General features: G+C 49.3%; 1 protein-coding gene across 1 annotated transcript in view; it reads left to right on the forward strand.

The window, feature by feature from the left end:
• Positions 1–19,393, forward strand: part of nup37 (nucleoporin 37) — a 45,979-nt gene extending 26,586 nt beyond the window's left edge. The window contains exons 5-9 of the mRNA XM_070901548.1: positions 5,285–5,375; positions 7,352–7,533; positions 14,838–14,888; positions 17,312–17,405; positions 19,107–19,393. Coding sequence (XP_070757649.1) covers positions 5,285–5,375; positions 7,352–7,533; positions 14,838–14,888; positions 17,312–17,405; positions 19,107–19,220 — 532 coding nt within the window. The 3' untranslated portion in view covers positions 19,221–19,393. The remainder of the gene's footprint in view (positions 1–5,284; positions 5,376–7,351; positions 7,534–14,837; positions 14,889–17,311; positions 17,406–19,106) is intronic.
• The last annotated feature ends 2,889 nt before the right edge of the window (positions 19,394–22,282 follow it).

The raw sequence follows: 22,282 nt of genomic DNA on the forward strand, positions 1-22,282 counted from the left end.
CTAGAGGTGATCTAAAACTTGGCTGCCCCATGCCCTAACTCACACCAAGTCCCGCTCACCCATCACCCCCTGTGCTCGCTGACCTACATTGGCTTCCGGTTATGCAACGCCTCGATTTCAAAATTCTCATCCTTGTTTTCAAATCCCTCCATGGCCTCGCCCCTCCCTATCTCTGTAATCTCCTCCAGCCCCACAACCCCCCCCCCCTCCCCCACAACCCCCCCCTCCTGAGATGTCTGCGCTCCTCTAATTCTGCCCTCTTGAGCATCCCTGAATATAATCGCTCAACCATCGGTGGCCATGCCTTCTGTTGCCTGGGCCCCAAGCTCTGGAATTCCCTCCCTAAACCGCTCCACCTCTCTCCTTTTAAGACGCTCCTTAAAACCTATCTCTTTGACCAAGCTTTTGGTCACCTGCTCTAAATTCTCCTTATGCAGCTCGGTGTCACTTTTTGTCTCATACTACTCCTGTGAAGCGGCTTGGGACGTTTCACTACGTTAAAGGTGCTATATAAATACAAGTTGTTGTTGTTGCATATGTGTGTGAGTTCGACAAAGAAATCAGGTCTTGCATTTATGTAGCACCTTTCTCCACCTCCGCAACGTCCCAAAGCCGCCTCCTCTTCCTGTGTCCACCAGTCCAGTGATGCGCACCTTAATGTCTCCATTTATACAGAGGAATGTAAATCCTTTTGCATAGAACTAATGCAAATTTAATTCACAGTAGTATTGATGTTACCCACCTGACATTTCATGGCAGCCATGAGAGTTGTAAATGTTTTTTTTTTCATATTTTTAAATATTTTTCATATTTCCTATTATCTGTATATTTTCGCCCATTTCAAAATCCATACTTTATTTAAATCTGCGTTTTTAAAACTTGCTCTTCAAGCTTTTTATTCCATTGGATAGGTACAATCTAGGTCTCTTGATTCAAAATAGTTCAGTATTACTTATCTATTAATTGGAATTGAAAGCGTGCAACAAGTGGCTTCATTTAAATTATTTCATCTGAATCACCAGATCATTGTGAAGGTTGGGTGTAAATAGAAGCTTGGAGGTTGATGAGCATAAAGTGTAGCCTGCAGAAACTGGGCCAATTATAAAACTTAAACCCTTGTTCCTATTCATTAGCAAGTGTCTCACTGCTGTGACTGACAGATCTCGGTGTTCTGATTTAGGAATGTATCCATCATTCAGAGAACTGCTGAGAACAGCACCTTTCAAACATCCTTCCTTCTCTCCTTCCTCTCTTCCACCCTCCATTCTCTTCCTTATCTTCCTCCCTCCTTTCTTTCCTTCCCTCCTTTCTTTCCTTCCCTCCTTTCTTTCCCTCCCTCCTTTCTTTCCCTCCCTCCTTTCTTTCCCTCCCTCCTTTCTTTCCCTTCCCTCCTTTCCTTTCCCTTCCCTCCTTTCCTTTCCCTTCCCTCCTTTCCTTTTCCTTCCCTCCTTTCCTTTTCCTTCCCTCCTTTCCTTTTCCTTCCCTCCTTTCCTTTTCCTTCCCTCCTTTCCTTTTCCTTCCCTCCTTTCCTTTTCCTTCCTTCCTTATGAATAACACCAGACTGCTGTCAAACGCTAGACTAAAATCAAACTGTAAAAAGCCCTCTTTATTTTTTTTAGACAAAACCTGGAACCACCTGTTGGGGTGGGTGTAGGGGATCCCATGGAACCACCTGTTGGGGTGGGTGTAGGGGATCCCATGGAACCACCTGTTGGGGTGGGTGTAGGGGATCCCATGGAACCACCTGTTGGGGTGGGTGTAGGGGATCCCATTGGACCACCCGTTGGGGTGGATGTAGGGGATCCCATGGAACCACCCGTTGGGGTGGGTGTAGGGGATCCCATGGAACCACCCGTTGGGGTGGGTGTAGGGGATCCCATGGGACCACCCGTTGGGGTGGGTGTAGGGGATCCCATGGAACCACCCGTTGGGGTGGGTGTAGGGGATCCCATGGAACCACCCGTTGGGGTGGGTGTAGGGGATCCCATGGAACCACCCGTTGGGGTGGGTGTAGGGGATCCCATGGAACCACCCGTTGGGGTGGGTGTAGGGGATCCCATGGAACCATTTGAGGAAGAGTACGGAGTTCTCCCGAAGTCCTGGCCAAACTCCCTCCCTTCAGTCTACGCCACCACAGCCGATGTGACTGGCCACCCGTCTCATTTGCTGTTATGGAATCTTGCTGTGCGCATGAATGGCTGTTGCGTTTTTCCACACGATGGCCACTGTACTTCCGAGAACCAATTCTTTGGATGTACAGCAACATGGGATCTCCTGAGGATGTGCTGTGGGCACTTTCTTCCTCCTCTCCGTGGCAGCTTACTTGAATATCTTTCGCCTTTTTCTGACCTGTTTTTTCCCCCCGTCTCTGTCCCTCTCTCTCTCTCTCTCGCTTTCTCTCTCTGCAGCCAGCATAATTTGGCAGCAGTTCATGGTGGCTTTCAGTCCAATGTACCGACACCAATTTAACCCCCATTAGTAACCAGCATCCAATCCTGAGGTGAAGCTTATCGGGGTTTGTTTCCCCAGACAGCGACGAGAAATGATAATCTGTTGGTCCTTGGAAGACATGCAAGCAGGCGAAGGAGACGAGAGTTCACTGTGTGGGAGGCGCTGCAATATGCGCGGGCCGCCGGATTGGCCTGGGTTTTGTGGCGGGTTTGCAGCGCGGTTGTGACTGATTATTCCCGCCAGTTTGCGGCCCTTGATCAGGATCAGGATCTGCGGACAGAGGCAGCACTTCTGGTATGTTTTTTTGCTGCCTCTTCCCTTGTTCGCCAACAGCTGAAACCAATATTCGACATACTTCAGGGAGCGCCTCCCAATTCCAAGAAACATGGGGATTTTTTTTTGCTTCCCACGTTCTCCATGTAATTCCTCCACAATTGTAGCAGACGGTGAAATCAAGCAAAACAAAACACGAGCCCTTCCAACTTGTGTTGTCCAGTCTTGGTGCATAAGCACCCCACTGCCCTTACTTGTCCGCACAGCCTTGGGGAAGGTTTAATGAAATGCATCTACTTGTGCGCTTGCTTTTCCTTCCCCGAGCTGTGTGCAACTGTGCACAGGCAAGTCCCGGCGGGCAAAGCTTACTTTCATCTACCCCGGACTCGTACTGCCCTCAGCCATGGCTTTATAGGCAGCGCTCTCGCCTCAGAGTCAGAAGGTCGTGGGTTCAAGTCCCCACTCCAGAGACTAGAGCATATAATCCAGGCTGATATGCTATTGAGGGAGCGCTGCACCGTCGGAGGGGCAGTACTGAGGGAGCGCTGTACTGTTGGAGGGGCAGTACTGAGGGAGCGCTGCACTGTTGGAGGGGCAGTACTGAGGGAGAACTGCACCGTCAGAGGGGCAGTACTGAGGGAGCGCCGCACTGTCGGAAGGGCATTACTGAGGGAGCGCTGCACTGTCGGAGGGGCAGTACTGAGGGAGCGCCGCACTGTCGGAAGGGCATTACTGAGGGAGCGCTGCACTGTTGGAGGGGCAGTACTGATGGAGCGCTGCACTGTCGGAAGGGCATTACTGAGGGAGAGCTGCACTGTCGGAGGGGGCGGTACTGAGGGAGTGCTGCACTGTCGGAGGGGCAGTACTGAGGGAGCGCTGCACTGTCGGAGGGGGCGGTACTGAGGGAGCGCTGCACTGTCGAAGGGGCAGTACTGAGGGAGCGCTGCACTGTCGGAAGGGCAGTACTGAGGGAGCGCTGCACTGTCGGAGGGGCAGTACTGAGGGAGTGCTGCACTGTCGGAAGGGCAGTACTGAGGGAGCGCTGCACTGTCGGAAGGGCAGTACTGAGGGAGCGCTGCACTGGCGAAGGTGCTGTATTTCAGATGAGACGTTATACCGAGGCCCCGTCTGCCCTCTCAGGTGGACGTAAAAGATCCCGTGGCATTATGTCGAAGAAGAGTAGGGGGTGATTATCCCCGGTGTCGTGGGGCCAATATTTATCTCTCAATCAGCACCTAAAACAGATTATCTGAGTCATTATCACATTGCTGTTTGTGGGAGCTTGTTGTGCGCAAATTGCTTGCAGTGTTTCCCATATTGCAACAATGACTACACTTCAAAAGTACTTTGTTGACTGTAAAGCGCTTTGAGATGTCCGGTGGTCGTGAAAGATGCTGTATAAATGTATGTCTTTCTTTGTTGGAGGGTTGCAAGAATGTTGAATGCATTGAAAGGGTGGTTCTAGAAACATAGATATTTACCGCGCAGAAGGAGGCCATTTCGGCCCATCGTGTCCGCGTCGGCCGACACAGCCCTCGGTCAGCAGCCCTGAAGGTTACTTATAAACCTATGAACAATGACGGAAAGGCAAAGAGCACCCAGCCCAACCAATCCGCCTCACCACAACCGCGACACCCCTTATACTGAAACATTCTACACTCCACCCCAACCGGAGCCGTGTGATCTCTCGGGAGAGGCAAAAACCAGATAAAAACCCAGGCCAATTTAGGGAGAAAAAACCTGGGGAAATTTCTCTCCGACCGATTCAGACGATCGAACCTAGTCCAGGAGATCACCCTGGCCGTATTTGATTCCCTGCAGTACTTACCATTATATCTGCTCGGTCCAACAAAAGGTCTGGATCTCTCTCCCTCAGTACCCCGGCCTTAATACTTCCTTCCTTCCTTTTTAAAACCTCCTCTTCAAACCATGCCTTTGTCCCCTCCTAACCTCTTCCTGCTCCCTGCCCCGCTGGCATGGGATCTACCCACTCACTGTGCACTGCTCCATGAGATGTTCTCTGAGGTTCTCTCAAACCTTTGAGTGTTACAGAACAGTGCAATCCTTGTTGAAGAAGACATTTTACCTTGTGTTCTTTTAGCCCATTCCAGCGAAACCGGATTGGCTGCTCATTCATCTCCTCACTGTTCGTGGGACCTTGCTGTGTATAAAATGCTGCTACTTCCGGCACTTTGGATTAATTAACGGCAGGCAGAAATCTAAAGCACAGATAGATAGATTTTTAACCAATAAGGGAATTAAGGGTTATGGGGAGCGGGCGGGTAAGTGGAGCTGAGTCCACGGCCAGATCAGCCGTGATCTTGTTGAATGGCGGAGCAGGCTCGAGGGGCTAGATGGCCTACTCCTGTTCCTAATTCTTATGTTCTTATGTTTCTGAGTCGGGGACAGCACATGTCTTTCTATACGGCATTTAAAATGGATTGGTTATTATTTGGATGGGCAATAAATGCCGGCCTTGCCAGCGACATTCACATCCCGTGAACGAATAAATAAAATTAAACATTTGTAAATATGTATAATGTTTTGAAATGTATTGCAGTATCTGGGACCTTGATGGAAACCAAAAGACATCATTTCTCCTGCACTCTCCAGGAATGAGCTTGTGTTGGCATCCCGAGGAGATGTTCAAGGTTAGCTTGCAAATTCTTCTTTCTAAATCTTACTTCTGCTTGTGGCTGTGACCTTGAGTCTTGAAGAGAAAGTGCCAACTGGGGACATAGGTGCACTGATACCATTATTATTTAAATGGGGAGAGATTTCAAAATGCTGCAGTACAGAGGGACCTGGGGGTCCTTGTGCATGAAACACAAGAAGTTAGTACGTAGATACAGCAAGTGATCAGGAAGGCAAATGGAATGTTGGCCTTTATTGCAAGGGGGGTGGAGTATAAAAGCAGAGAAGTCCTGCTACAACTGTATAGGGTATTGGTGAAACCACACCTGGAGTACTGCATACAGTTTTGGTCTCCGTATTTAAGGAAGGAGGCTGTTGAGAGAAGGTTCACGAGGTTGATTCCTGAGATGAGGGGGTTGACTTATGAAGAAAGGTTGAGCAGGTTGGACCTGTACACATTGGAGTTCAGAAGAATGAGAGGTGATCTTATTGAAACATATAAGATACTGAGGGGGCTTAACAGGATAGATGCAGAGACAATGTTTACCCTCGTGGGGGAATATAGAGCTAGGGGGCATAGTTTCAGAATAAGGGGTCGCCCATTTAAAACAATGAGGAGGAATTTCTTCTCTCAGAGGGTTGTAAATCTGTGGAATTCTCTGCCCCAGAGAGCTGTGGAGGCTGGGTCATTGAATATATTTAAGGTGGAGATAGACAGATGTTTGAACGATAAGGGAATGAAGGGTTATGGGGAGCGGGCAGGGAAGTGGAGCTGAGCCCATGATCAGATCAGCCACGATCTTATTGAATGGTGGAGCAGGCTCGAGGGGCCTTATGATACATGTTGTTTCGTACGGCGGGAAAAGCTTATCATGGGACGTCTAGTCTGGCGATCCATTCGACAGCCTCCTGAGAGACCGAATGGGGCAATGAGGAGCCTCCCGTCACAGATCTGAGTGGGCAGGTGGATGTGACGTGTTCCAGGGTCTGGGACTCAGGGCCACTTGGGGCCTTTGGGGCTGTCCCTCACCTTCCACGTGTGGAACAGGCGGGTGCAGCGTCCAGCGTCCGTGCGGATTGGATCGATGCAGAACACATTCGAACATCGGCTTGTTATTTATTCATTCTCGAGATGTGGGCCTTGCTGGCAAGGCCGGCATTTATTGCCCATCCCTAATTGCCCTCGAGAAGGTGGTGGTGAGCCGCCTTCTTAACAAGTGAGTGTCTCGCCGGGCCATTTCAGAGGGCAGTTAAGGGTCGACCACTTTGCTGTGGGTCTCGAGTCACATATCGGCCCAGACCGGGTAAGGGCGGCAGACTTCCTTCCCTAAAGGACATTAGTGAACCCGATGGGTTTTTACGACAATCCGGTAGTTTCACGGTCACCGTTACTGTCACTAGCTTTTTAATTCCAGATTAATTGACTGAATTTAAATTCCCCAGCTGCTGTGGTGGGATTTGAACTCGTGTCTCCCAATCATTAGTCCAGGCCTCTGGATTACTGGCCCAGTAACATAACCACTGTGCTCCCGTACCCAGTACATAACACATTCGATCAGCGCTGCAGAAACATTCAGTACGTGAGAGCAGTGAGCATTTCCAACTCTAATCTGAGCAAGGTTCTTTAAATGATAGCTCCAGCCAGTCACTCTGAAGCTCTCCCTAATGGCCCCTCCGCCTTGCAACCCGTCGTCCTCTTCAGTCACCACCCCGAACCTTTCTCCCAATGCCGCTCCCTCGCCCCTGTGAAGCACTTTGGGACGTGCAAGCTGTTGTCTGCCGAACATTTGTGTCTCCGACCCCCCCCCCCTCCCCGCCAATCGGATGTTACCGTGAGCGTTCGCTGAATCGATTGGAGCACCTAACCCTCATTGATTGTTGCAGCACGGGAGGAGGCTGTTCGGCCCATCGTGTCTCTGCTGGCGTGCGTCCGATGTCTCTGCCGTTCGGTGATGCGCTGCCCCGCGGTGACCACCTGCTCTTGTCCCTGCAGCTGATGGTGGCGGAGAAGAACGGAATCATCCGGTTTTACGACCTGGTCACTCTGCAGGCCATCCTGTCCCTGGACTGCGGCCAGATGCCACTGATGTCGGCAGACTGGTGCTTGGGAAACACGATCAAGGTCGGAGCGGTGGCAGGGAACGATTGGCTGATCTGGGACATCACTCGCTCCAGGTACCTTGGTCAGGGTTTGAGGGAGGGGAGGTGGGAATTGATTGAAGAGCCCTCTGTCTCCAAAGCTTGAACCTTTCGCTGGCCGACTGAAGTTAACCATTTACTGTGTAAAACAAAGGTGATTGTGCCTATCGAGGGGGTTAAATATCTGGATGTGAATGGGATGAAATGTTATAGGGGCGTGTGTGTGTGTGCATAGATTGTGTGTGTGACAGTGGGGACAGAGGTGGGGAAACAGTGGGGGCAGACGGGGGGGGGGGGAACAGTGGGGAGAGGGGTAACACTGAGGACTTTTGAAAGATAAGGGAGTTAGGGGAGCGGGCGGGTAAGTGGAGTTGAGTCCATGATCAGATCAGCCATGATCTTATTGAATGGCGGAGCAGGCTCGAGGGCCAAATGGCCTACTCCTGCTCCTATTTCTTATGTTCTTGTGTGTGTGTGTATATCTCACTATCTCTGTATATCAGATAAGTTATGTTAAACTTGTATTGAATCTTGGTTAGACCACACTTGGAGCACGGTGCACAGTTCTGGTCAACATATTACAAAAAGGATATAGAGACACTGGAAAGGGTGCAACAAAGATTTAGAAGGATGATAAAAGAAAAAAAGACTTGCATTTCTATAGCGCCTTTCACAATCTCAGTATGTCCCAAATCGCTTTACAGCCAATGAAGAACTTTTTGAAGTGTAGTCGTGTTGTAATATAGGAAACACGGCAGCCAATTTGCACACAGCAAGCTCCCACAATCAGCAATGTGATAATGACCAGATAATCTGTTTTGATGATGTTGATTGAGGGATAAATATTGGCCCCAGGACACCGGGGAGAGCACCCCTGCTCTTCTTTGAAATAGTGCCATGGGATCTTTTACGTCCACCTGAGAGAGCAGATGTAATGTCGGTTTAACGTCTCATCCAAAAGACGGCATCTCCAACAGTGCGGTGCTCCCTCAGTACTGCCCCTCCAACAGTGCAGCGCTCCCTCAGTACTGTCCCTCCGACAATGCGGCGCTCCCTCAGTACTGCCCCTCTGACAGTGCAGCACTCACTAAGCACTGCACTGGGTGTGTCAGCCTACATTATTACACTCAAGTCCCTGGAGTGGGACTTGTACCCACAACCTTCTGACTCAGGTGAAAGTGCTACCCACTACCATGGCTTTGGTATCAAGCTAAGAGGAAAACTTGAACAGGCCGGGGCTCTTTTCTCTAGAAAAGAGAAGGTTGAAGGGTGACCTGATAGAGGTCTTTAAAATTATGAAGGGTTTCAATTGGGTAGACGTAGAGAAAATGTTTTTACTTGTGGGGGAGACCAGAACTAGGGTCCATCAATATAAGATAGTTACTCATAAATCCAATAGGGAATTCAGGAGAAACTTCTTTACCCAGAGAGCAGTGAGAATATGGAACTCGCTGCCACAGGGCGTGGTTGAGGTGAATAGTCTCAGTGCATTTAAGGGGAAGTGGTGCTGTAGATTCTAAGAGGATGATTTTAACCTCCGGGTGTAATGTATGCTCCTGTGAGGATGTACACAGGTGTGTAGAGCTGTTGCATTGTGAGTGTCTTCGGCAATCACGTGATGTTCACAAGACTCAATAAAACCCCAGCCAGTTGGGTTCGGGGGATCCACGATGAGGCAGATGGTTGTGAGCCTGGTGGCTGAACTGGTAATGTGTCGTGTGATTGTTAAACCTTTTGCTAACAGACCAACTAGTTCTTAATAGCAATGTGTTGCTATGAATTTTTAAGCAAAGAACCCATGAAGCAAATACATTGCACCAGGAATGGGTGAGTTTGGGTCAGGTGAGAGGTTAAATAACATCCACGATGCTGAGAATGACGTGAGTAGCACGTATAGCGAGTTGGTCTTAGCGCAGGAGAAGGGTCCACAGCCAGATAGGGAATGGAAGACCAGCAGGAAGAGTAGTGCAAGGAAGGTAGTGCAGGGGTCCCCTGTGGTCATCCCCCTGCAAAACAGATATACTGCTTTGAGTGCTGTTGGGGGGGATGACTCATCAGGGGAGGGCAGCAGCAGCCAAGTTGCACAGGAGGGCAGGAAAAAGAGTGGGAGAGCGATAGTGATAGGGGATTCAATGGTGAGGGGAATAGATAGGCGTTTCTGCGGCCGCAACCGAGACTCCAGGATGGTATGTTGCCTCCCTGGTGCAAGGGTCAAGGATGTCTCGGAGCGGGTGCAGGACATTCTAAAAAGGGAGGGAGAACAGCCAGTTGTCGTGGTGCACATTGGTACCAACGACATAGGTAAAAAAAAGGGATGAGATCCTACGAGACGAATTTGAGGAGCTAGGCGCTAAATTAAAAAGTAGGACCTCAAAAGTAGTAATCTCGGGATTGCTACCAGTGCCACGTGCTAGTCAGAGTAGGAATTGCAGGATAACGCAGATGAATACGTGGCTTGAGCAGTGGTGCAGCATGGAGGGATTCAAATTCGTGGGGCATTGGAACCGGTTCTGGGGGAGGTGGGACCAGTACAAACCGGACGGTCTGCACCTGGGCAGGACCGGAACCAATGTCCTAGGGGGAGTGTTTGCTAGTGCTGTTGGGGAGGAGTTAAACTAATATGGCAGGGGGATGGGAACCAATGCAGGGAGACAGAGGGAAACAAAAAGGAGGCAAAAGCAAAAGACAGAAAGGAGATGAGGAAAAGTGGAGGGCAGAGAAACCCAAGGCAAAGAACAAAAAGGGCCACTATACAGCAAAATTCTAAAAGGACAAAGGGTGTTAAAAAACAAGCCTGAAGGCTTTGTGTCTTAATGCAAGGAGTATCTGCAATAAGGTGGATGAATTAACTGTGCAAATAGATGTTAACAAATATGATGTGATTGGGATTACGGAGACGTGGCTCCAGGATGATCAGGGCTGGGAACTCAACATCCAGGGGTATTCAACATTCAGGAAGGATAGAATAAAAGGAAAAGGAGGTTGGGTAGCATTGCTGGTTAAAGAGGAGATTAATGCAATAGTTAGGAAAGACATTAGCTTGGATGATGTGGAATCTATATGGGTAGAGCTGCAGAACACCAAAGGGCAAAAAACGTTAGTGGGAGTTGTGTACAGACCTCCAAACAGTAGTAGTGATGTTGGGGAGGGCATCAAACAGGAAATTAGGGGCGCATGCAATAAAGGTGCAACAGTTATAATGGGTGACTTTAATGTGCACATAGATTGGGCTAACCAAACTGGAAGCAATACGGTGGAGGAGGATTTCTTGAAGTGCATAAGGGATGGTTTTCTAGACTAATATGTTGAGGAACCAACTAGGGGGGAGGCGATCTTAGACTGGGTGTTGTGTAATGAGAGAGGATTAATTAGCAATCTCATTGTGCGAGGCCCCTTGGGGAAGAGTGACCATAATATGGTGGAATTCTGCATTAGGATGGAGAATGAAACAGTTAATTCAGAGACCATGGTCCAGAACTTAAAGAAGGGTAACTTTGAAGGTATGAGGCGTGAATTGGCTAGGATAGATTGGTGAATGATACTTAAGGGGTTGACTGTGGATGGGCAATGGCAGACATTTAGAGACCGCATGGATGAAGTACAACAATTGTACATTCCTGTCTGGCGTAAAAATAAAAAAGGGAAGGTGGCTCAACCGTGGCTATCAAGGGAAATCGGGGATAGTATTAAAGCCAAGGAAGTGGCATACAAATTGGCCAGAAATAGCAGTGAACCCGGGGACTGGGAGAAATTTAGAACTCAGCAGAGGAGGACAAAGGGTTTGATTAGGGCAGGGAAAATGGAGTACGAGAAGAAGCTTGCAGGGAACATTAAGGCGGATTGCAAAAGTTTCTATAGATATGTAAAGAGAAAAAGGTTAGTAAAGACAAACGTAGGTCCCCTGCAGTCAGAATCAGGGGAAGTCATAACGGGGAACAAAGAAATGGCAGACCGATTGAACAAGTACTTTGGTTCGGTATTCACTAAGGAGTACACAAACAACCTTCCGGATATAAAAGGGGTCAGAGGGTCTAGTAAGGAGGAGGAACTGAGGGAAATCCTTATTAATCGGGAATTTGTGTTGGGGAAATTGATGGGATTGAAGGCCGATAAATCCCCAAAGCCTGATGGACTGCATCCCAGAGTACTTAAGGAGGTGGCCTTGGAAATAGCGGATGCATTGACAGTCATTTTCCAACATTCCATTGATCCTGGATCAGTTCCTATCAAGTGGAGGGTAGCCAATGTAACCCCACTTTTTAAAAAAGGAGGGAGAGAGAAAACAGGGAATTATAGACCGGTCAGCCTGACATCAGTAGTGGGTAAAATGATGGAATCAATTATTAAGGATGTCATAGCTGCGCATTTGGAAAGAGGTGACATGATAGGTCCAAGTCAGCATGGATTTGTGAAAGGGAAATCATGCTTGACAAATCTTCTGTAATTTTTTGAGGATGTTTCCAGTAAAGTGGACAAGGGAGAACCAGTTGATGTGGTATATTTGGACTTTCAGAAGGCTTTCGACAAGGTCCCACACAAGAGATTAATGTGCAAAGTTAAAGCACATGGGACTGGGGGTAGTGTGCTGACGTGGATTGAGAACTGGTTGTCAGACAGGAAGCAAAGAGTAGGAGTAAATGGGGACTTTTCAGAATGGCAGGCAGTGACTAGTGGGGTACCGCAGGGTTCTGTGCTGGGGCCCCAGCTGTTTACATTGTACATTAATGATTTAGACGAGGGTATTAAATGTAGTATCTACAAATTTGCGGATGACACTAAGTTGGGTGGCAGTGTGAGCTGCGAGGAGGATGCTATGAGGCTGCAGAACGACTTGGATAGGTTAGGTGAGTGGGCAAATGCATGGCAGATGAAGTATAATGTGGATAAATGTGAGGTTATTCACTTTGGTGGTAAAAACAGAGAGACAGACTATTATCTGAATGGTGACAGATTAGGAAAAGGGGAGGTGCAACGAGACCTGGGTGTCATGGTACATCAGTCATTGAAGGTTGGCATGCAGGTACAGCAGGCGGTTAAGAAAGCAAATGGCATGTTGGCCTTCATAGCGAGGGGATTTGAGTACAGGGGCAGGGAGGTGTTGCTACAGTTGTACAGGGCCTTGGTGAGGCCACACCTGGAGTATTGTGTACAGTTTTGGTCTCCTAACCTGAGGAAGGACATTCTTGCTATTGAGGGAGTGCAGCGAAGATTCACCAGACTGATTCTCGGGATGGTGGGACTGACCTATCAAGAAAGACTGGATCAACTGGGCTTGTATTCACTGGAGTTCAGAAGAATGAGAGGGGACCTCATGGAAACGTTTAAAATTCTGACGGGTTTAGACAGGTTAGATGCAGGAAGAATGTTCCCAATGTTGGGGAAGTCCAGAACCAGGGGTCACAGTCTAAGGATAAGGGGAAAGCCATTTAGGACCGAGATGAGGAGAAACTTCTTCACCCAGAGAGTGGTGAACCTGTGGAATTCTCTACCACAGAAAGTAGTTGAGGCCAATTCACTAAATATATTCAAAAGGGAGTTAGATGTAGTCCTTACTACTAGGGGGATCAAGGGGTATGGCGAGAAAGCAGGAATGGGGTACTGAAGTTGCATGTTCAGCCATGAACTCATTGAATGGCGGTGCAGGCTAGAAGGGCTGAATGGCCTACTCCTGCACCTATTTTCTATGTTTCTATACAGAGTTTCAAACCCAGCCACTTCTGGTTTTAACGGAGGTGGATTGTGGGGTGGAGGGGTGGGGGGGTCGGCGGGCGACCAATCCGTTCGCAGGTGTCGGGTCGGTCACTGAAATCTTCTGAAGAGGCTGCGTGCCTTCATTTTAACATTGTTAACTCATGTTGGCGGGGTTTCCCGGGGCTCTGGAATCTGGTGGGTAAAAGGAGGCGAAGAGGGCCGGATCCATGAGCTAAGTGTATTTTCAGCACTGCTCATGGGCCAGGAGAGGTAGGAATGTTCCTTGCAGGCCCAACAAGCTAACCTGTGTACCCCGCCCTCCACACCCCCCCCCCCCAACCTGCGATCTCTGACTCTTCTCGCCCCCCTCCCCACACAATCTCCGCCCCTCCCCCCACAATCTCCATCCACCCCCACGATCGCCAAGCCCCCCCCCCACAATCTCCGCCCCCTCCCATGATCACCGACCCCCCCCCACACAATCTCCGCCCACCCTCACGATCGCCAAGCCCCCTCCCACAATCTCCGCCCCCTCCCATGATCACCGACCCCCCCCCACAATCTCCGCCCACCCTCACGATCGCCAAGCCCCCTCCCACAATCTCCGCCCCCTCCCACAATCTCCGCCCCCTCCCACGATCACCGACCCCCCCCCACAATCTCCGCCCCCCCCCCCACAATCTCCGCCCCCCCCCCACAATCTCCGCCCCCCCCCCACAATCTCCGTCCCCCTCCCATGATCACCGACCCCCACCCCCCACGATCTCCGACCTCCCCCTCCCCCCCACGATCGCCAAAACCCCCCCCCACCCCCCATGATCTCCGACCTCCCCAGGATCGCCGAACCACCCCCCACACGATCTCCGACCCCGCAACCCCCCCCCCCCCCCAACGATCTCCGAACCCCCCCCCCCACATCCGGCTCCTCGGACCCTCTCCCTCCCGACCTGCAGCCAGTCTGTCAATCGGGATGGCTGTCGGGCGGGAAAGGTACTGAAAATCCTTTAAAGAACATAACAAATAGGAGCCCCTCGGGAAATCCTCACTTACAGGTTTCCTCCTCCTCCTCCTCCTCCTCCCCCTGCTCTCTTCGCCGTCCTGAGTGAATACCGGGGCCTACGTAACCGCGTGCCTGTGTGTGTGTGTGTATCTTACACTCAGCCAGTCGCCCTCTTGACGCCGTCGCACACTTGGAGCGGCCAGCGCTGGAAGTTGACGTGGTGTGCCCACGGTGTTCCGGGGTCCGCGCTCGCCCTTCCATCCTCCCGACCCGCGATGGTGTCCTCTCGCAGGTCGGGGTGGCCCTTTGCAGGCACTGACTGGCCTGCTGTGCATCTTCTGATTTTATACCTGCTGGGAACAATTTGCCAGTGAGCCCCATCGGCTTGCCACCTTAACCCTTGCCACTGAACCAAGACCTCGCTCTGTCGAGCCCGTGCGGTGGCTGGTGTGCAACGGTCACCACACGTTAAAAAGGTCCACGCACAGGCATCTTCCACCCCTGGAGTTCAGGACTGGAACGTCGGGTCCTTCATTGAAACATCTGCGAACTCAACCCTTTTGGTGTGGAAGCAGATCCTCATTCGAGGGAGCGCCTATGATGATGATGATTTTACACTGCTGATTATTGTTCTATTTCTATCCTGCAGTTACCCCCAAGAGAAGAGACCATCGCACTTGGATGGAGCTCGGCAATTCCGGTAACTCAGCATCTGTTCACAGCTGTGGTCCCGTCCTTAGCGTTCGAGAAGGAGAGAGAATCTCCACTCACCGTGATACCCACGTCGTTGAGCTATTCTGTGCCCCGTTTGGAGAGCGGGGAAAAGAATGGCCACAGATGCAGTGACGGAGTAACGCACAGACCTGACAAACCAAATTATTCCCTGTCGGAATGTTTTGTGCAATTTATTTTTGGTTCTTTTTATTCCTATTGGGGGGAAAATGGCGGGATTCCAGCTGTTAAACACCAGTGGATCCTGCAGGAGGGGATTGGATTTGGGGGAAAATAGTAACTTTTCAGGGGCTGAAAATCCTGTTGGCACATGTGGCGTAATGACCGTCCCTCTCTTTCCCGCTCCTTCCCCATCCATAGAATAGAAGCACAGAATGGTTACAGCACAGAAGGAGGCCATTCGGCCCGTCGAACCTGTGGCGGCTCTCTGCAACAGCCTCCACCACCCTCTCAGGCCGTGCATTCCAGATCCTAACCACTCGCTGCATAAAAAAAGTTTTTCCTCATGTCGCCTTTGGTTCTTCTGCCAATCACCTTAAATCTGTGGCCTCTGGTTCTCAACCCTTCCACCAATGGGAACTGTCTCTCTCTATCTACTCAGTCCGGACCCTTCATGATTTTGAAATGTTTCTCATCTCTCAAACTTCCATCTTAAGTTTAATAACGAGTGATTAGGATTTGGAATGCACTGCCTGATACGGTGGTGGATACAGATTCCATAGTAGACTTCAAAAGGGAATTGGATAAATACTTGAAAGAGAAAGAATTGCAGGGATATGGGGAAAGAGCGGGGGAGTGTGACTAATGGGATTACTCTACGAAAGAGCCACTCAATGGGCCGAATGGCCTCCTTCTGTGCTGTACGATTCTAGCATCCTATAGGTTATCATAATTGTTGAGGGCTATTATGCTTGGAAATATATCGACCGTTACTTCCTCGTGGCTGGGTCACAATCCTGGAACTCCCTCCCTAACAGCACTGTGGAAGCACCTTCACCACACGGACTGCAGCGGTTCAAGAAGGCGGCTCACCACCACCTTCTCAAGGGGCAATTAGGGATGGGCAATAAATGCCAGCCTTGCCAGCGACGCCCACATCGCAGAATGTTCATCCTTTATATATGGGAGTGACCAACCTCATCAACATAGGCAGTCCCTCAAAATCGAGGAAGACTTGCTTCCACTCAAAAAGTGAGCTCTCGGGTGATTGAACAATCCAATACGCGAATTACAGTCTCTGTCACAGGTGGGACAGACAGTGGTTGGAGGAAAGGGTGGGTGGGGAGTCTGGTTTGCCGCACGCTCTTTCCACTGCCTGCGCTTGATTCCTGGATGCTCTTCCTTCACTTAGGGCGGTCTTTGGCCAGGGACTCCCAGGTGTTGGTGGGGAGGCTGCACTTTATCAAGGAGGCTTTGAGGGTGTCCTTGAAACGTTTCCTCTGCCCACTTGGGGCTCGCTTGCCATGTAGGAGTTCCGAGTAGAGCGCTTGCTTTCCGAGTAGACCTGAACAACCCACCTGGAAGTTGAGTTCGATTTGCACTTGTGTGTCCGAGTTGCTGATGGGTCCTGTAAGTTTTCTTGGGCCCGGATGTTTGCAACGAGTTGACCTTGCTGCTGTTGCAGCATTCTCCGATAAATCCCTAAGTCACAACACCGAGGTCTGTTCTTATTAGGAGCTGCAGATATCTGCAAACCAGTGAGAACTTTGATTTATACTTTATATGTGGTCCGTGAAGACAATAAAACATTGGGCACTCCTGGACAACGGTCCTGTTTTTTAAAAAAAAAAATTTCCCCCCCAAAAAATGTTGTTTGCCAGGCCCCTTTAAGGGGCTCCGCGGCCCATTCAAAATACCGCGCACACCCGTTTTTTCCCATTTAAAAGCGGCTGTGCGGGAGCCACAGAGCGCTGTGTGGTTGCGCAGCTTTAAGGGATTGCTCCTAGAATCAGCAGAGCTGGTCTCCAGTCGTCTTGGTTAACCCTTGGATAACCCTTGCCAGTGGACTTCGACCTAGCTCTGTCAAGCCCGTGTGATGGCTGGTGTACAATGGCCACCACACGTTAAAAAAATCCACTCACAGGCATCTTTCCGCCCTTCAATATGTAGTTCGGGACCTTGAATATTGGGTCCTTCATTGAAGCACCTGTGAACTCATCCTCGTTTCGACGGACTGCCTATGATGATGAGAATGACACAGCATCGGAGGAGGCCATTCAGCCCATCGTCCCTGTGCCGGCTTTAACAGCTCCTATTGGTGACTCTACAGACTGACTGTAAACGTTGAAAGCAGCATATTTCGAATTATCTGTTCGTTACAATTAAAATTGGAAGCGCGCTGGCAGAATGGTTCGTCCTATGTTTTCAATTCTTTTCCTTTTGGTTATGTAGGTGGTCGAAAGCCAACGAGAATCTTTTTGCGACGACCGGCTATCCGGGCAAGATGGACAGCCAATTACTGGTCCACCACTTGGGTCATCCCCAGGTCAGGGAACACAATGTACTGCGGCCACGTTTCCCAGTAACTGTTCATCAGTCAGAAAGAACTTGCATTTCTATAGCGCCTTTCACCACCTCTGGAATTCTCAAAGCACATTACAGCCTTTTTGAAGTGCGGTCACTTGTACTTTAGGAAACACAACAGACAGTTTGCGCACAGCAAGCTCCCACAAATAGCAGCCTGATAATGACCAGGCAATCTGTTGGTTGACTGATAGATATTGGCCCCAGGACACCTGGGATAACTCCCCTGCTCTTCTTCGAAATACTGCCGTGGGATCTTTTATGTCCACCTGAAGAGCAGACAGGGCCTCGTTTTAACGTCTCATCCGAAAGACGGCGCCGCTGACAGTGCAGCGCTCCCTCAGCACTCCCCTGCAAGTGTCAGCTTAGGTTTCTGTGCTCAAGCCTCTGGAGTGGGACTTGAACCCACAACCTTCTGACTCAGAGGTGAGAGTGCTGCCCACTGAGCCACGGCTGAGGGAGAGAGAGGAGGAATCGTAGAACAGTACAGCAGAGAAGAAGGCCAATCGGCCCATCGAGTCTGTGCTGGGTCTTTCCCCATATCCTAGCAATTTTTTCTCCTTCAATTATTTATCCAATTAGAAATAGGAGCAAATGTAGGCCATTTGGCCCCTCGAGCCTGCTCCACCACTCAATAAGATCATGGCTGATCTGATCTTGAGCTCAGCTCCACTTCCCTGCCTGCTCCCCATAACCCTTGACTCCTTATTGTTCAAAAAGCAGTCTGTCTCTACCTCAGAGGAGGAAGTGTGTAGGAAAAGCGGGGTGGGAGAGTGTGAGGTGGGGAGGAGGTAGGGAGGGAGAACGAGAGGGTGGCAGAGACGAGTCTGCGCTACCCACTGAGCATTGACTTTCGCCAGTGTCTGACAACATTTTTATCCGATTTCCCGTACCTGTTATGAATACTTCCAGAATCTCTCTTTTCCTCACCTTGACACACACAGCACATCTGTACAGGCGCTCTCACTCACTCTCACCACATTTGTACAGGCGCACACTCACACTCATTCACTCCTCGCACTCTCACACACTCTCACACACGCACACACACTCACAAACTCTCACACACTCACACACACTCTCACACACTCACACTCACACTCATTCACTCCTCGCACTCTCACACACACTCACACACTCTCACACGCACACACACTCACACACACTCACACACACTCTCACACACTCTCACACACGCACACACACTCACAAACTCTCACACACTCACACTCACACTCATTCACTCCTCGCACTCTCACACACTCACACGCACACACACTCACAAACTCTCACACACAGACTCACACTCACACAACACATCTGTACAGGCGCTCACTCACTCGCTCCCACTCACTCACTCACAACACATCTGCACAGGCGTGCACACACACAAACACGTTTTATATACATACACACCCTTCAGTACTTCCCAAAGCATTTCCTAGGCAATGATTTACTTTTTGTTTGCAAGTGTAGTCACGGTTGTAATGTCGACAAACGCGGTAGCCAATTTGCGCCCAGCGAGGTCCTGTCAATACTGAATAGAACAAATGTAAGTTGAGAGGGAGATGTTGGCCAGGACTCTGAGGAGAGCTCCTCTTGCTCTGAATTGTGAAAGGTAGCAGTGGGACAGACTGACTGTTGCACCTCTTCCTTTCCGCAGGCGATTATGCTCGGCTCGGCATCCGTGGCTTCGGGACTGAGCTGGCACCGGACACTGCCGCTGTGTGCCATTGGTGGCGATCACAAAGTTTCATTTTGGATGACTGAGATGTAGAGGAAATTCCGTCAGATCCTCAGTCGAACTGTGAGATGTTTTAAAGTTGAGCTCCGTGTTAAATTCTGTGGGATGAGTTGACGTGAACACTGACGAGGTCCACAGCTCGAAATGCAACTCCCACATCGTCGGGAAGTGAGCCGGAGCTGGAAATTAAAGTTTTCTCCATTGTACGTGTTAATGTTGACTCTCATTTGTTTACAACAATAACTTGCATTTATACAGCGCCTTTACTGTAGTAAAACATCCCAAGGCGCTTCACACAGGTGCGATTAACAAACAAAATTTGACACCAAGCCACAGAAAAAGATATTCAGGCAGGTGATAGAGACGGAATTTGTGTAGAATTTACGTCACAGAAACAGGCCATTCGGCCCAACGGGTCCGTGCCGGTGTTTATGCTCCACACCAGCCTCCTCCCACCCCTCTTCATCTCACCCCATCAACATATCCTTCTATTCCTTTCTCCCTCTTGTGTTTATCCAGCTTCCCCTTACATGCATCTATGGTATTCACCTCAACTATAAGAACATAATAAGAAATAGGAGCAGGAGTAGGCCATACGGCCCCTCGAGCCTGCTCCGCCATTTAATACGATCATGACTGATCCGATCATGGACTCAGGTCCACCTCCCTGCCCGCTCCCCATACCCCCTTAATCCCTTATCAGTTAAGAAACTGTCTATCTCTGTCTTAAATATATTCAATGACCCAGCTTCCACAGCTCTCTGAGGTAGCGAATTCCACGGATTTGCAACCCTCTAAAAGAGAAGAAATTCCTCCTCATCTCAGTTTTAAATGGGCAGCACCTTATTTTAAGATCATGCCCTCTAGTTGTAGTCTCCCCTATCAGTGGAAACATCCTCTCTGCATTCACCTTGTCAAGCCCCCTCACAATCTTATACGTTTCGATAAGAAGACCTCCCATTCTTCTGAATTCCAATGAGTAGAGGCCCAACCTCCTCAACCTTTCCTCATAAGTCAACCCCCTCATCTCAGGAATCAACCTAGTGAACCTTCTCTGAACTGTCTCCAATGCAAGTATATCCTTTTGTAAATATGGAAAACAAAACTACGCAGTATTCCAGATGTGGCCTCACCAATACCCTGTATAACTGTAGCAAGAATTCCCTGCTTTTATACTCCATCCCCTTTGCAATAAAGGCCAAGATTCCATTGGCCTTCCTGATCACTTGCTGTACCTGCATACTATCCTTTTGTGTTTCATGCACAAGTACCCTCAGGTCCTGCTGTACTGCAGCACTTTGCAATCTTTCTCCATTTAAATAATAACTTGCTCTTGATTTTTTTTCTGCCAAAGTACATGACCTCACACTTTCCAACATTATACTCCATCTGCCAAATTTTTACCCACTCACTTAGCCTGTTTATGTCCTTTTGCAGATTTTTTGTGTCCTCACACATTGCTTTTCCTCCCATCTTTGTATCATCAGCAAACTTGGCTACGTTACACTCGGTCCTTCCAAGTCATTAATATAGATTGTAAATAGTAAGGTCCCAGCCCTGATCCCTGCGGCACCCCACTAGTTACTGATTGCCAACCCGAGAATGAACCATTTATCCTGACTCTCTGTTTTCTGTTAGTTAGCCAATCCTCTGTCCATGTTAATATATTACCCCCAACCCCGTGAACTTTTGTGCAGTAACCTTTTGTGTGGCACCTTGTCAAATGTCTTCTGGAAGTCCAAATACACCACATCCACTGGTTCCCCTTTATCCACCCTCTTCATTGCATCCTCAAAGAATTCCAGCAAATTTGTCAAACATGACTTCCCCTTCATAAATCCATGCTGACTCTGCCTGACTGAATTATGCTTTTCCAAATTTCCTGCTACTGCTTCTTTAATAATGGACGCCAACATTTTCCCAACCACAGGTGTTAGGCTAACTAACTGGTCTATACTTTCATGCTTTTTCTCTGCCTCATTTTTAACACTCCTTGTGGTAGCGAGTTCCACATTGTCACCACTCTCTGGGTAAGGAACTTTCTCCTGAATTGCCTATTGCATTTATTAGTGATGTTCTTATATTGATGGCCCTGAGTTTTGGTTTCCACAAGTGAAAACATCATCTCTACATCTATCCTATCAAACTTCACTATAAAGACCTCTATCAAATCATCCCTCGGCATCTTGAAGGAGGAGAGAAAGGCGGAGAGGTTTAGGCAGGGAATTCAAGAGCTTGGGGCTGTGTCCCTAAGGGCCTGGGGGCAGGAAGTTAGTCAAGTACGTCTTACGACACAACCTGGGTAGCCACGGCCTTCGGGGACCTGCTTGTCTTGTGGAGTCGGGGAAGAATTTCCGAGATGGTATTTTTCCAACCTCTTGGGCGATTGGGGAAGGTGGTTGTTATGTATGTAACTAAGTAATACTTGCCACCAGAGGGCGTGACTGTTGGAGTCCTAATGGTCACCTGCACATACGTGCAGGGCCAGAATAAAAAGTTGGCTGCCACGTTGTAAAGCACTCTGGAGTTGTAATAAAGAAGACGAAGATAAGACTAAGGTCACACTAAGTTTAGGTCACACTAAGTTTAGCTCACAGTACTCAGCCTTGTATATACAACAGTGGTGCATGAGGTTGCACCAACCCAGCAGACAGGGGACACTATGATGAGAGCACCATCACCTCAAGGACAAGGCAGCAGTACAGGAAGACGGACAACTACCATCCTCTCAAGGCAAGTCAGAAAGAAAGAAAGACTTGGATTTATATAGCGCCTTTCACGGCCACCAGACATCTCAAAGCGCTTTGCAGCCAATGAAGTACTTTTGGAGTGTACTGTTGTAATGTGGGAAATGCAGCAGTCAGTTTGCACACAAGCAAGCTTCCACAACAACAATGTGATAATGACCAGATAATCTGTTTCTTTGTGACATTGATTGAGGGATAAATATTGGCCCCAGGACACTGGGGATAACTCCCCTGCTCTTCTTCGAAATAGTGCCATGGGATCTTTAACATCCATGGGAGATGGCAGACGGGGCCTCGGTTTAATGTCTCATGCGAATGATGGCACCTCCGACAATGCAGCGGAGGCTC

This window comes from Pristiophorus japonicus, chromosome 15 (assembly GCF_044704955.1).
Source record: "Pristiophorus japonicus isolate sPriJap1 chromosome 15, sPriJap1.hap1, whole genome shotgun sequence".
In the NCBI taxonomy this organism is placed as follows: Eukaryota; Metazoa; Chordata; class Chondrichthyes; family Pristiophoridae; genus Pristiophorus; species Pristiophorus japonicus.